Genomic DNA, 13400 nt, shown 5'->3' with positions numbered 1-13400 from the left:
TCTCTTATACAACTCTTCTAACAGTCTCCTGGCCCGCAGTGGCAGCTGTTATATGGACCGGTTGCAAAAAACATTTAATGGCGTCTTGAATTTTTTTATTTAATCCTATTTTACATAACTTATAAGCAGGGCTGGGCAGTATCTTCGACACAAGTATCTTAGATACAATTGTATCTTGTATCTCGATACAATTATATGAAATATCGAGTGTCTTGTATTCCGCGATACTTCAAAGCAAAGTATCTCGTATCTAGTATCTCGATACTGCTTTTTTAGTATCTTGCCCTTGAAAATTATTTTTCAGTACCGATAAATCATAAAATTATAAACTATTATTTATTATATATTAGGATTTAAGGCATTATGTTATTACTAATATTATTTTTATTATGTATTTATATAATTTTTAATGTAGAATTATTATTGATATAATTATTATTATTTAATTGTTCTGTAATTGTATTGTGGTTATTATTGCATCGTTAACGACGACGAGATTACGTTATATTGTAATTGATTCGTTTTATTATTACTGAATAAGTGTCAATTTTTATTATTTTATTTCATTATTTGCCATATTTAACGAAGGTGGTCATCCCCATAATAATAAACATATATATATTTTTTTTTTATGTATCGAGTATTTAGTATCGCGATACTCCAAAGCCAAGTATCGAGCATAGGCGTGGGCGCAGGGGGCGACGGGTGGGCCCCCCTGCGGCCTCTGGCTTTTTCTTTATTAAATGCATAGATATGTAAATTATACTAGACAGCGAACATTTTTAGATTTTACAAAAAAAAAGTAAAGCCAGTTTTAATCTAATAGTGTAAATAAAATATAAATGTGATTAAGTTATTATTTTATTAATTAATCAATTATCATCACACAAGAATCTTTAGTTCGGACCTTTTTAAGGGCCCCCTGCGGTCAAAGTCTGGGCACGCCTATGGTATCGCGGTACTCTAAAGCCAAGTATCTAGTGTCTTGTATCGCGATACTCCAAAGCAAAGTATACCTATCTTGTATCTAGTATCGAGATACTGCTTTTTGTGTATCTTGCCCAACCCTGCTTATAAGTAAAGGTCCATTAGGTATTTAGGTGTCATGTGGGTCACTGTAACGGAAAGTGTTAAATTTGAATTCAATGTTATATCATTTTTTACGAAAAACAATTCAGAGCGAAGACACGATCTGTCAGTCAGTCTATATGTTAGGTATAAGAATAATAATTATGAGGTTTTAAGGTGACTGTATATGACCTAAGGTATGGACTATTTATTAGAAAACTCGTTTTAAATTTTCAATCCTATATTGTTATAAAAGCTGAAAATTTTAGAAATTTTAACAACAAAATAGGTAATTTGCAAATTTTCAATATTTTGATGAAGTTTGTTAAATTTTGAGCTTTAAATACTTATAATTATGAAAAATCGTGCCTTCGAATCTCTTATTTTTTTAAATTGCTAATAACAAGAACAACTTACTATTGAGGAACAATGGTAAGGATAAATTTTGAATTAAATTATCAAATCTTAGATATAATATTAGAAAATTGAAAGATGGTCAATTATACCAGATACCTTGTTTCTCACTGTTGTCATCTCCTCTTTGTACGATAACCACAGTATAAACCAATTAAAACCATGGATATGGTGTAAACCATACTTATACTTTGAATATTATGTGATTCTGTAGCATAGAGTAATATTACTCTATGTTCAGCTGTAGCACGGTCTGTATTATCTATTATTTATTCAGTTGTTATCACGAACCAAGATATCTCAGTTCGTGGTTTTTTATGACGTTTTGATATGTTCCAACTTATAATTTCATTTCAGTACAAAATAAATCTTATATCATTAACAACTAGAAAAGAAAAAGTTTGAAATAATATTTTATATCTAAAATTAAATTAAATATTTTGTTTACAAATTTCAATGTCACAATTAGGGAGAGTAAAAGTGAGTGCTTTTGATATGTTGTGGGTAAAATTATATCATGCTATTCATCTCTATGTAGTATGAAGTAGCGCGTGTATAGATGATTATAAATAACTATATGTGTAGTATTGTATATTATATTTTGAAATTCTTGTATATCTTTACAGCAATGGAACACATTTGCTCGCTGTTGGCATCTGTTTGACGCAGCTTGGCAAAATCCTTTGGAATGTGCTCCAACAATTGAAAAATATTTAAAAGGGCTCATTAAACCAATTTATCATCCTTTAGGTTAGTACTAATATGTGATGTTTTAAAATTCTAAAAGATAGACATGTTAGATATACTAGGCATAACTATAGCTTCATTGCGTTTTTCATTTTTTTTATGAATTCTTATGAAGGTTTTTATGAAAAAAATTAAGGTACTATCAAGATGTGTTCGCCAGGCTTGGTTTTTTAAGTTAAATTTTATTAAAGTATTGAAATATTGCACAATGAGTAACTGTGGACTATAGACAATTCTTGATAATATTCACTGGTTGTACATTTGTTTTTTAACAATTTAGTTTTAACTGCGAGACCTACCCAAGATGGTTTTACAAAACAAGTTTAGGAGTGTTTAGGTTTTAATTGTTGTGTGTATAGTAGCACTAAATTAATACTGTTCCTGTATACCAATATTTAATAATAACAACATATTATACATTAACTTATAAATTTATAATATACTGTTACTATATCAAAATATTTATTAATTAAAAAAATCTATACGTTCTTAATATTTAATAAATTATTTTTTATTATATTATAAATCATGGTGAATAATTTGAATTTAATGCTTAAATATATAATTTAATTTTGTTGAAATCATCTTCTATTCTTCTGTTTATTTTATTTTTTTAAATAAAGTAATTTTTAATGTGTATAGAATTATAAAAATAAAATTATCTAAAATATTTTTATTGAATTGATTACTCAAAAGAACATTATGTTTCAATGGCAGATTCTATGTATTGTTACGTATAATTTTTGTATGTACTGTAGTGCTTAAGAAAATATTAATAAATTATAAAAAAAAATAGAAATATTGAAACAGGACATATTACCATATATCATATTATATTGAATGAAACCAACTTTGATAAATAGTTATTTTAGTAAAATATTATCGTTGACCCAGTGGTTTTTTGTTTATTTAATAAGTATATCTATACCTCATAAGACTTAAATTATTAACCAAACATAAATTATATAATTAAATGTATTATTTTTACTTGTAGTTGATTGTGGCGATCACGTTGTAGTTATAAACAGTAAACAAATTGCATTTCCTGGCGAGGAATGGCGTCGACGTGTGTATTTCCATCATACAGGATATTCAGGTGGAGCAACGTGGACTCCAGCTTGGGAATTACATGATAGAGATCCAACTATGGTATGATAATAAAAGTTATTACAAAACTAATAGCTTTTAATTATTGTAAGATTTTATATATTCATTTAATTGAATTTAATATTATTTTTTATTAAGTTGAGGCTATCCTATTTGTGACTGTTTTACGATAAAACATATTTTTTTTGTTTCTTTTATATAATATGTCTTTTAATTATCCTCATGTTTAAACAAGAATTCTTCCAACATTATTTTTACGCTTGCACACATTTTCGTTTATTTCAACAATTTTGCTTAGACCGGCTTTTTCTCCAAAATACAGTTTTTTTAATTAACATGACACAAACGTCTCTCAAATAACTGTTCTAATATATTACAGATTTATCATATTTGTTTAAACTTTTTTCCACTTTTTTAAAACTAAGAATTATTTTTAATATCAAATAAAATATAATCAGAAAATTGTAGTAATTGGTATATTACTTTTCTCAAACCAATTACATTGGCAGATAAATTGAACTGGTACAACTAATTTTTCGTATAAAGCAGATAGTTTAGGTTAGTCAATAATTACCAACTTTTAATTCAGGTAACTGGTTTGAGTATGATTGCCTTTCTTCTATAATTGTTATGTGATAATTGCATAATATGCAACATGTGTTTTCCAATTTGACTTCACAAATTTAATGATGCTGACACATGATACTCTTATGGTAGTTGTGATCACCAAAATATCTTAGCTACCGCAGCTGTGTTAACAGAAAAGTTTCAAATAAAATATTTATTAGCTTTTTTGTAATATTTTATCTTAAAGCAGTATAAATCTATATAAATCTTTTTTTAAGTTCTGTAAAAATTTTTATAACCGTCTTTTTTTTTTTGTTTCCTAGATATTCAGAAAAGCTGTTTATCATCATATGAAAGGAAACTTATTCAGGAGAGTAGTTATGGAACGTTTACACATTTACTCAGACTCTAACGTACCAGAAGAAGTTATGGAGAATATTACCAACCAAATCCCACCATTAAGATCTATACCTAAAACACTGGGTTCTTATAGTAAAGAAGAAATTGAAAAATACCCAAAGATTATAGATTATCCTGAAGATTTTATTTTAACAAAAAATTAAATCTATATATTACTTTTGTAATATTATTTTAAATTAGATTATAATTAGTATAATATAATGTAAAGATAAAATTAACTATTACGTGTTTACCTATTTACCATTACTCAATAATTTTTTTTTTATTATTTAAAAAAAAAAAAAAAAGAATATTACAATAAGGCATAATAACTTAATTAGATGATGATGACATTAGGAGGCAGGTTATCCAATAATAGAACCCAATATTATTATTTTTTTTATACCATCACAGCCAGAACTGTCCATTTATACAGCATAATTATTTTTTGATAATATTTATGTTCTGAGTTAAGACAAAAAAAAAATGGAAAAAGAGGACCAACGTGGTGAACACGAGTGGATGTATGTATAGACTGTTGAAGTACTTAATAATAATTGTAATTTCACTCATACTACTAGTATGCTTACATTCAGAAGAATTAGTAACTAAATAACACTTATTCAAGGCTGAATTAAGTTTTGTTTATGACGTGTGTTAGTCTGTAGTTACTGAATTGATGGATTTTGAGATATTGAACAATGGGGTCGGTGGCCACAGTTAAACTATTGTACCATTTACGACTTAACAAGTGGAACTGGTCATTGGAAGTTGGATTTCGTTATTGAGTCAGTGATTAGCGAGAGGTGTTGCGTGGAGATTGACAAATTTACTGGTAACTATTATTATGTACCTATATTGTAATTTGTAGTTATGCTTAAAAAAATTAAGCCTCTCTCTATTAAATATGATAAATGTCTTTTACACATAATGTTAATGACTTGGAACCTAAAACTGATTCTAATATTGATTGAAAATTTAAATACATAATTTGAAAAAAAAATGCTCTGAATAATTTTGAGTAAAAAAAGGTGCTTATCATTGGTATTCAGATCTGTGTACCGACATGGTGTTAAAAAAAAAATGTCAAGTATTCGAAAATACGGTATTTAAGTAAAAAGGTACCTATTGAAAACGATAAAATAAACATTTGGTTTAAATTTCAAGTATCAACAGTTATTCGTTTTTAAATTATAGCAAAATAAGAAAATAGTTTTATGTGATTATCCAATGTTGTAAAAATTTGAACTTCAAACGCTTTCAATAATTTTATTTGACTTTCCAGTAGACATTTTCGAATTGATTACGATAGAAAAACTTATGAGGAATCTTACTTAACATTTTCAAATCCTAAATTTAAAAAGAAAAATTTTTTTATTTTTTATAACTTGAAGTAATTTCCAAATTTATGTGATTTTTACGTATTTTGTCACAATTTGAAATTTAGATGACTCTCATAAAAAAACTATTGTGGATTTACGTTTAATTTTTTTTTAATTTTCTTTTACAACAACTTACGAGGAACCCTGCGGTATTAAGGTTTTAAGTTTTTTAAGTGAGCGATAATTTTTTTATCGATATTAATATAAAACACTAATAAGTAATAATAATCTAAAATTAAACATGCTTAAAAATATCTCAAAGAAGTCCGGTCCCCCCCTCCACCACCCAAAATTATTAAAGATTAAATTAGAAACATTTTAGTGGTTATGTTATGACAAGTGTTCAGTATATATATTTAAATATATAATATAATATTAAATGTGTAACGCAATACAATATTTCAATAATATAATAATTTAAAATAATAATAATAATATGTGAAAAATATATATATATATATATATATATATATTATATTAAAGCCTATTTTTAAACGTTTTCTTAAATCGAAGTAAATTGTTTTCAAAAATGTATCCACTCCAATTTGGTTAGTATTTAATCGTTCATATAAGGTTTTTAATCTTTTTTGAACAGTTTTCGATTTTGAGCATTTTGTTTGGGATTTTCCAACGTTTTTCCGGGCAAGCTTTGTTCGGTCTGCCGACAGTTCGTTTTTTATTTTCGTAATTTATTTTTTAGACAAAACATAACTATTTAAACAGAAATTAAAACAAATGCACAGCAAAATATATAGATATACGATAGCAGTACCGATTACAGCGAAATTAACACACGCAGGACTGTGTCAGGTATACTAAATCATTGATGATTGAATCCAAATTTAATATTTTTAAGTATTTTACAATTATAAATATGTTATACATTTTGTAATTTATTTTACGCAATGAAATATAGATTAATTTCCAAAATTAGGGTTATTTTTCACGGTATTCAAAAAAGCAACACACACACATCATTGTAAAATCAATACATTCATCGCTTTGTTCAGAATCAAATATAATCTATCAATAAACTATGTGATCCTTTTTAGATTTTTCAGTTACAATATGAACTATTTAAGAGAATCCTTGTTTTTAATTTTCTAGCTTTTTGAGGCAAGGACAGAAATTCTACTGAAAATTATTGTAAATTATTCATTAACGAATTACAACGAAATATGAATCGTCATGTTTTAATTTACACATGAATTACTAGTATAGAGGTATAGACTATAGAGTTATTTTAATTGTTTATTTAATATCTTTACAATTTAAAAAATGTTATCTATTTAATATTTTATGGTAAGATACCGTAGTTGTTACTGGTTAGTGATTTTAAGCAAGTACACCTTCAACCACGGTCTTCTAAGACCGTGCCTTGAACTTTGTTCTTTGATAATATTAACTTGCCGTGTTACCATAATTGGTATAATATTGTAGATGTTATCACTAATACCACCCTTACCGAACAGTTCTCTAACCTCTTTGCAGTCGTGTGAAGTTTGCATTTGGGATACAAAATTATAGGTTAGTAAGAAACTATAAAAATTAAAAAATTAAATCCCAAATCTCAAAGTTTTTGTACTGATCAGTAACTCTGTTTGTGAATTGTGTTATTTACTTTATCGATTTGTTTCCTTTTAAGTGTTAAAATTGTTTAAGAATTCCACAAAATGGTAAGTGTACTTGTATAATTATTCGTTTAATAAACAATAATATTTCATGACATGATATATGAAAGGTCTTCTATTATAGACCTGATACTATTTTTCTCACCACATGAGTGCAAAATATAAGATCGTTTGATATATTTTTCTTTATATTGATTGAAATTGTAATGAAATTCAATTGAAATAGAAAAAAACATCCCGTAATGATAATTCCTAATAAAATATCTACCATTTAACATTTATTGAAGGATTATAGGTTGAACATATATCTAATTTTCATTAATGTTTTTTGTACAAATAACCTGTAGTTAATCTTAATTACTCATTTTTTTCTGTGTAGCAAAGCTTAAATTCTTTAACTGCTTTGTGTGACAACTGAAATATTTGACTATCATATGAAATCTAAAACTAGATGACTTCTCATTAACATTCTTCAATTAAAATTTGATATTAGATATTTAAACTCTTAACAGTGATCCGTATACCTTAATATCTATTGTTCAATGTTAGTTATGCTATATAAGGTACTCAGTAGGTACATAGGGAAATCAGTAGGTATATTTGAGTACTTATAACTATCAAATTAAATAGATCCTTAATGAAATTATTTACAAAATATACCATTATTCTTGTTTTTACATATAAATTCATAATTATCGTTCTAGAAAGTAAAATTGGTATCTATTGTGAATGATACTTTCAATTTTGTTGGTACTTATGTTTTTAATTTTTTTCTAGCGTCCCCCAATTTTATTGCTTAAAGAAGGAACTGAAGATAGCCAAGGCAAATCTCAACTATTATCTAATATCACTGCTTGTCAAGCAGTTGTTGAAGCTATTCGCACTACATTAGGTCCACGTGGAATGGATAAGTTGATAGTGGATAGTCGAGGTACAGCAACTATTTCTAATGATGGTGCTACAATCATGAAAATATCGGACATAATCCATCCAGCAGCAAAAATTCTTGTTGATATTGCTAAATCACAGGATGCTGAAGTTGGTGATGGTACCACTAGTGTTGTCTTACTAGCAGGAGAGTTTCTTAAACAAGTGAAACCTTATGTTGAAGAAGGAGTTCATCCCAGAATTATCATTAAAGCTTTACGTAAAGGCTTAAAAATTGCACAAGATAGAATTGATCAAATTGCTTATAAGGTAATTAACTGGTATACATGTATATTATATATAACTTGTATATAAATATTTGTATTGTGTACAATCTTAATCAAGTCTTTATTTATATTTTATAATTTATTTATTTATTCTATAATTATCTTTACAGATGAAATTTAATAATGATGAAGAATACCGTACTTTCCTTCAAAAGTGTGCTGCCACTGCTCTTAATTCAAAGCTTATCCATCAAGAAAAAGATTTTTTTTCAAAGATTGCCGTTGATGCAGTATTATTATTAGATGAATTATTGCCATTAAACATGATTGGTATCAAAAAAGTTCAAGGTGGTGGATTACAGGTAATTTTTTCAACATAAGCTAATACAATTAAAATAATATGTTAGCTCAAGAAATGTTCAATGTTAGGTAAATTATTTAAAAATAATGCTACTTGTTTATTATATAATAATAAAATAATAATTACAGTATTCAGTTAATAATCTTACATTAAATAACATCAATTATATTACTTTTCACAGTCAAAAGTAAAGTTTTGATTTATAAAGTTACTGTTTTTCTCCATTAACTAAAACATTAGATGGTTAATTTTGTTAATTTATGTTATAAAATAATGTAGGTAGGTAGTTAAAGGACATAATGTCATAAATGGCTAAACCTTGAATAAGAAATACTACAATGTTACACATTTATTAATAATTATTACAAAAAAAATAGGTAATTATTTAGATGATCTTAATGCACTATTTATTTTTTCTCTATAATCTTTTTGCAATAAACTTAATATTTAAAATAAATTACTATGACGTAAGATTATTTTAGTTTATATTAATTTTTAACTTTTCGTTGAAAAATAATTGTATACACAATTTATTATTGTTTTAATTTATTTATGCATGTTAACAGGATTCACAACTCATTACTGGCGTGTCATTTAAGAAGACATTTTCATATGCTGGTTTTGAAATGCAGCCAAAACATTATAAGAATCCAAAAATTGCATTACTTAATATTGAGCTTGAATTGAAAGCTGAACGTTCTAATGCTGAAGTGCGAGTAAATACTGTTGAGGTAAATTTAATATATTTCATATTTTACTAATATTATTATTTTAAGATCCTACGATTTGAAAGTAAATTAAATTGGAGATTGAATTGTTATAAATAATCAAATGTAATATCACCTTGAATTTGGAATTTTATGTATTATTTAAGAGGATACCACTCCCATTTATGTTGTGTTCATCTTTGAAATTACATTTTATCTAACCCTAGAATACTTACCACTGATTGATACCATGAATACTGATTGTCTTATAAGTTATAGCATGACAATAACTTATTTTATATTGCTAGAAACAAATTGGAATTTTGCACTAGCCTAGGAAAATAACTTTTTAGTGACCCATAAGCAGTCAAGTCTTGTGGGGAAGTGTACTATACTGAATGTGGTAATGTTTTTTAGTTCTTTAAAAGGCCATACATATTTATTGCCATTTTATGTTAATTCATTGTTCCTACAAAAATGATTATATTAGTGAGGTATTTGTAAACAGATATAAGATTCCTAATTATTAGATATCACTTTTAGTTAAAAATCATTTGGTCTACTTAAAATTTATATGTAGTATTCGTAAAATACTACAATATTATTATTTACTGACATATTATTCATTATTATTATTCACATTATTACCTTATCATTAGCAATAGAAAATAATTGTAGTACAATATATTAGTATGAAAGAAGCTGATTTATTCTTGAAGAGAACACCATACCTGCATGTGTTTTCTAGGTCTTATAAGTGCATTACATAACAAATTTATGCTCTGCAAATCTTGTTTAACTCTGTTAATTTAAAAATTAAAGTAATTTGACCTCTTATAAAAATTAAAGGTATGAATATTATCTTTGTTCGTATGTTGGGTTTTTATAATAGTTCAGTTTTTAAGTGTGTTATAGACATATTTAGAGTTTGGAAGCTATCGCAGTGGCCTCGCCAACTAGTTAGTATTCAGCCCATTATACATTACTCAGTTGTCCAGACCTTGCACTTGATTTGCTTTTTTCCAAGATTATGTGATTGCCCAAATTCATCTTACCCCACCATAAGATTTATACTGAACTGATAATTTCCCATTTATATTATATTCCAACAACTATACAATTAAAATAATTGTTCTTTATACATATACTATTAACATGTGAAAAGATAAATTATATTATTTTTATTGTAGTATCAATCACATTAGAAGAGGTGTGGTAGGGATAAAAGATAAGAGACCAACATATTTTGTTGTTGTATCTTGTATGTATGAAGAAATCACATCTTGACAGACATTTGAGTTTTTTTTTAAAACAATACAAGAATTTTAGGGTTAAACTATTAATTTTATATAATATTCTCGTTAAATGTTTTAAAGCTATCTAAATGCTTAAAATGTTTTAATACTATTGTTTAAAATATTGTTGACTCTTTAACCACACAAATATACAATTTGTGAATTGATTTATGTGAGTTACCAAGATTATAAACTGATAACTGGGTAGTGGTTTAGAAGTGGTGTATTGAAACCATAGAGTTTTCATGGATTCAAATCAAACATTGTGATGTGTTTTTTGGACAAACCATTACCTCTAGCTCTGAACTCTGAATACTAAGAGCCATTTGTTAGTAGTGTGGTGGACTGTATCAGTGTTGTCATTTAGTGATTTATCTTAAGTATGTTTAATGATTACAGGAATTTCAAAAAGTTGTTGATACTGAATGGAATATTTTATATGAGAAACTTGAACATATCTATAAAAGTGGAGCTCAAGTAGTATTGTCCAAACTGCCAATCGGCGATGTTGCTACTCAATACTTTGCTGACAGGTATGCGGGATTTGTCAACTTTCCTATGCAGTGTTATATAAATGGTTGTTTTTTAAATTATTATTTTAGAGATATGTTTTGTGCTGGTCGTGTTGTTGATGAAGATTTAAAACGTACAATGAAAGCATGTGGTGGTGTCATTGTTGCTACAACATATGACTTGAATGATTCTGTACTTGGTAGATGTGAGTCTTTTGAAGAAAAGCAAATTGGAGGCGATAGATTCAATATATTCTCTGGATGTCCTAATGCCAAAGCATGTACTATTATTCTACGTGGTGGTGGTGAACATTTATTAGACGAAACTGAACGTTCTTTACATGACGCTATTATGATTGTCCGAAGAACTGTAAAAAACGACTCCATTGTAGCTGGTAAGAAATAAATGAATAATTTCTTTAATTCAGAGTATATTCTAGTTTTTATTAATTTTACTTGAATTTTTAAAGGTGGAGGTGCTATTGAAATGGAATTAAGCAAAGTACTTCGTGATTATTCTAGATCAATAGCTGGAAAAGAACAATTGATCGTAGCTGCTATAGCAAAATCATTGGAAATCATTCCAAGACAATTGTGTGATAATGCTGGTTTTGATGCTACTAATATATTGAACAAATTACGTCAAAAACATGCTCAAGGAGGTGAAGCATTTGGTGTGGATATCAATCGAGAACATGTCGTAGATAATTTTGAAAACTGTGTATGGGAGCCAGTGATCATTAAAAAAAATGCTCTGGCAGCTGCTATTGAAGCTGCTTGTTTAGTTTTATCTGTAGATCAAACAATTAAAAATCCAAAGTCTGGTGGTGGTGAAGAACAGCAACAGGGACGCGGACGTGGAAGACCTATGTAACCATTTGAAGTATATTCAAGAGTTAAATTTATAATAATTATTAATACTTTTTTTGTATAAGTTTTGTACTTCATATGCTTACACACTGATAACTAATTTTCCTCCATGCTTGTTTGATTTTCTATTTATATTAAACTTACACAAACATTCATTTATAATATTGTTAAGTACTAAAAAATAATAATCAATTTTTAATTAAGTAATTGTTTTAATTATTTTATTTTGCCTGAGAAAAGCTCCTTTTAATTGATGATATTTTTAATTTTCTGTAATGGATGTGTTAAATTTGATTTTGATGATCTATAATTGTGTACACTAAATAATTTTAAGCATAGGTAGCCTGATAGTTATCTAAAGTTGCTATTTCTAAGGGTATTTTTTTAAATGTATTTATTACCGGCTCCACATTTTCTCATTCTAAAATCTTATCTTGAATACCGATATTTCATTGTTAAACATAACAATTCTTACTCTGTCTTCCATAAAATCAAAGCAGGAATACCCTAGGGAAGTCACTTATCACCTATACTCTACAATAACTACACATCAGATATCCCCAAAACAAATCATACAACTCTAGCGACATATGCATAACGCTATACTAGCATCAAACTAAGACCCAAACATAGCCACCCACGATATACAATACCATTTAAATCTAATCTACAATTGGGTTCAAAAATGGAAAATTAAAATAAACGAAAACAAATCAGTTCAAATAAATTTTTCTCTGAATAAAAACGAATGTCCACAACTTTTGCTCAATAATTTGCCAATTACTATCCAAAATGTAACCAAATACTTAGGAGTTAATTTAGATAAAAGCCTTAGCTGGGCCGGCACACACAAAATAAAAATAAAACCTACAATTACTATTCGTAATTAGAAGATGTTATGAGCTTCTAGACTTATATATCGTTTTATTAGATGGACTACAACAAACAATATATTGTTCTATATTATAGATTTATAGATACACTATACCATCTTTTCTATCCAGGTAGGTACAATATGAATTAGCTTTGTAGATACATTCTCTTCATTATTTTAGCGATACATATATTCTTTTCTCAATGGTATGTGACGGGTGTTTTTTTCTGTCTGATGTTATTAACATTCGGTGCAATAATTGGTACTCTCATTTTCAACATTAGCATATTTTCTGATGGAAAATGTTTAATA

General features: G+C 27.2%; 2 protein-coding genes across 2 annotated transcripts; both read left to right on the top strand.

Annotated features, from left to right (window-relative positions):
* The first annotated feature begins 1750 nt into the window (after nt 1-1750).
* Nucleotides 1751-4542, top strand: mRpL13 (mitochondrial ribosomal protein L13). Its single transcript, XM_015509877.2, has 4 exons — nt 1751-1962; nt 2109-2232; nt 3224-3378; nt 4227-4542. The coding sequence occupies exons 1-4, from the start codon at nt 1939-1941 to the stop codon at nt 4464-4466; spliced, it is 543 nt and encodes a 180-aa protein (XP_015365363.1). The 5' UTR covers nt 1751-1938; the 3' UTR covers nt 4467-4542.
* Nucleotides 4543-7199: 2657 nt separating this feature from the next.
* On the top strand, nt 7200-12417 carry CCT7 (chaperonin containing TCP1 subunit 7). Its single transcript, XM_015524677.2, has 7 exons — nt 7200-7360; nt 8093-8512; nt 8640-8831; nt 9397-9561; nt 11232-11365; nt 11435-11739; nt 11815-12417. The coding sequence occupies exons 1-7, from the start codon at nt 7358-7360 to the stop codon at nt 12216-12218; spliced, it is 1623 nt and encodes a 540-aa protein (XP_015380163.2). The 5' UTR covers nt 7200-7357; the 3' UTR covers nt 12219-12417.
* The last annotated feature ends 983 nt before the right edge of the window (nt 12418-13400 follow it).

The sequence above is a fragment of the Diuraphis noxia genome, unplaced genomic scaffold (assembly GCF_037042655.1).
Source record: "Diuraphis noxia isolate RWA-SAM2 unplaced genomic scaffold, SU_Dnox_SAM2 contig0003, whole genome shotgun sequence".
NCBI classification, from domain to species: domain Eukaryota; kingdom Metazoa; phylum Arthropoda; class Insecta; order Hemiptera; family Aphididae; genus Diuraphis; species Diuraphis noxia.
Note: the sequence above shows the minus strand (reverse complement) of the source record. Positions and strands in the feature narration are given on the sequence as shown.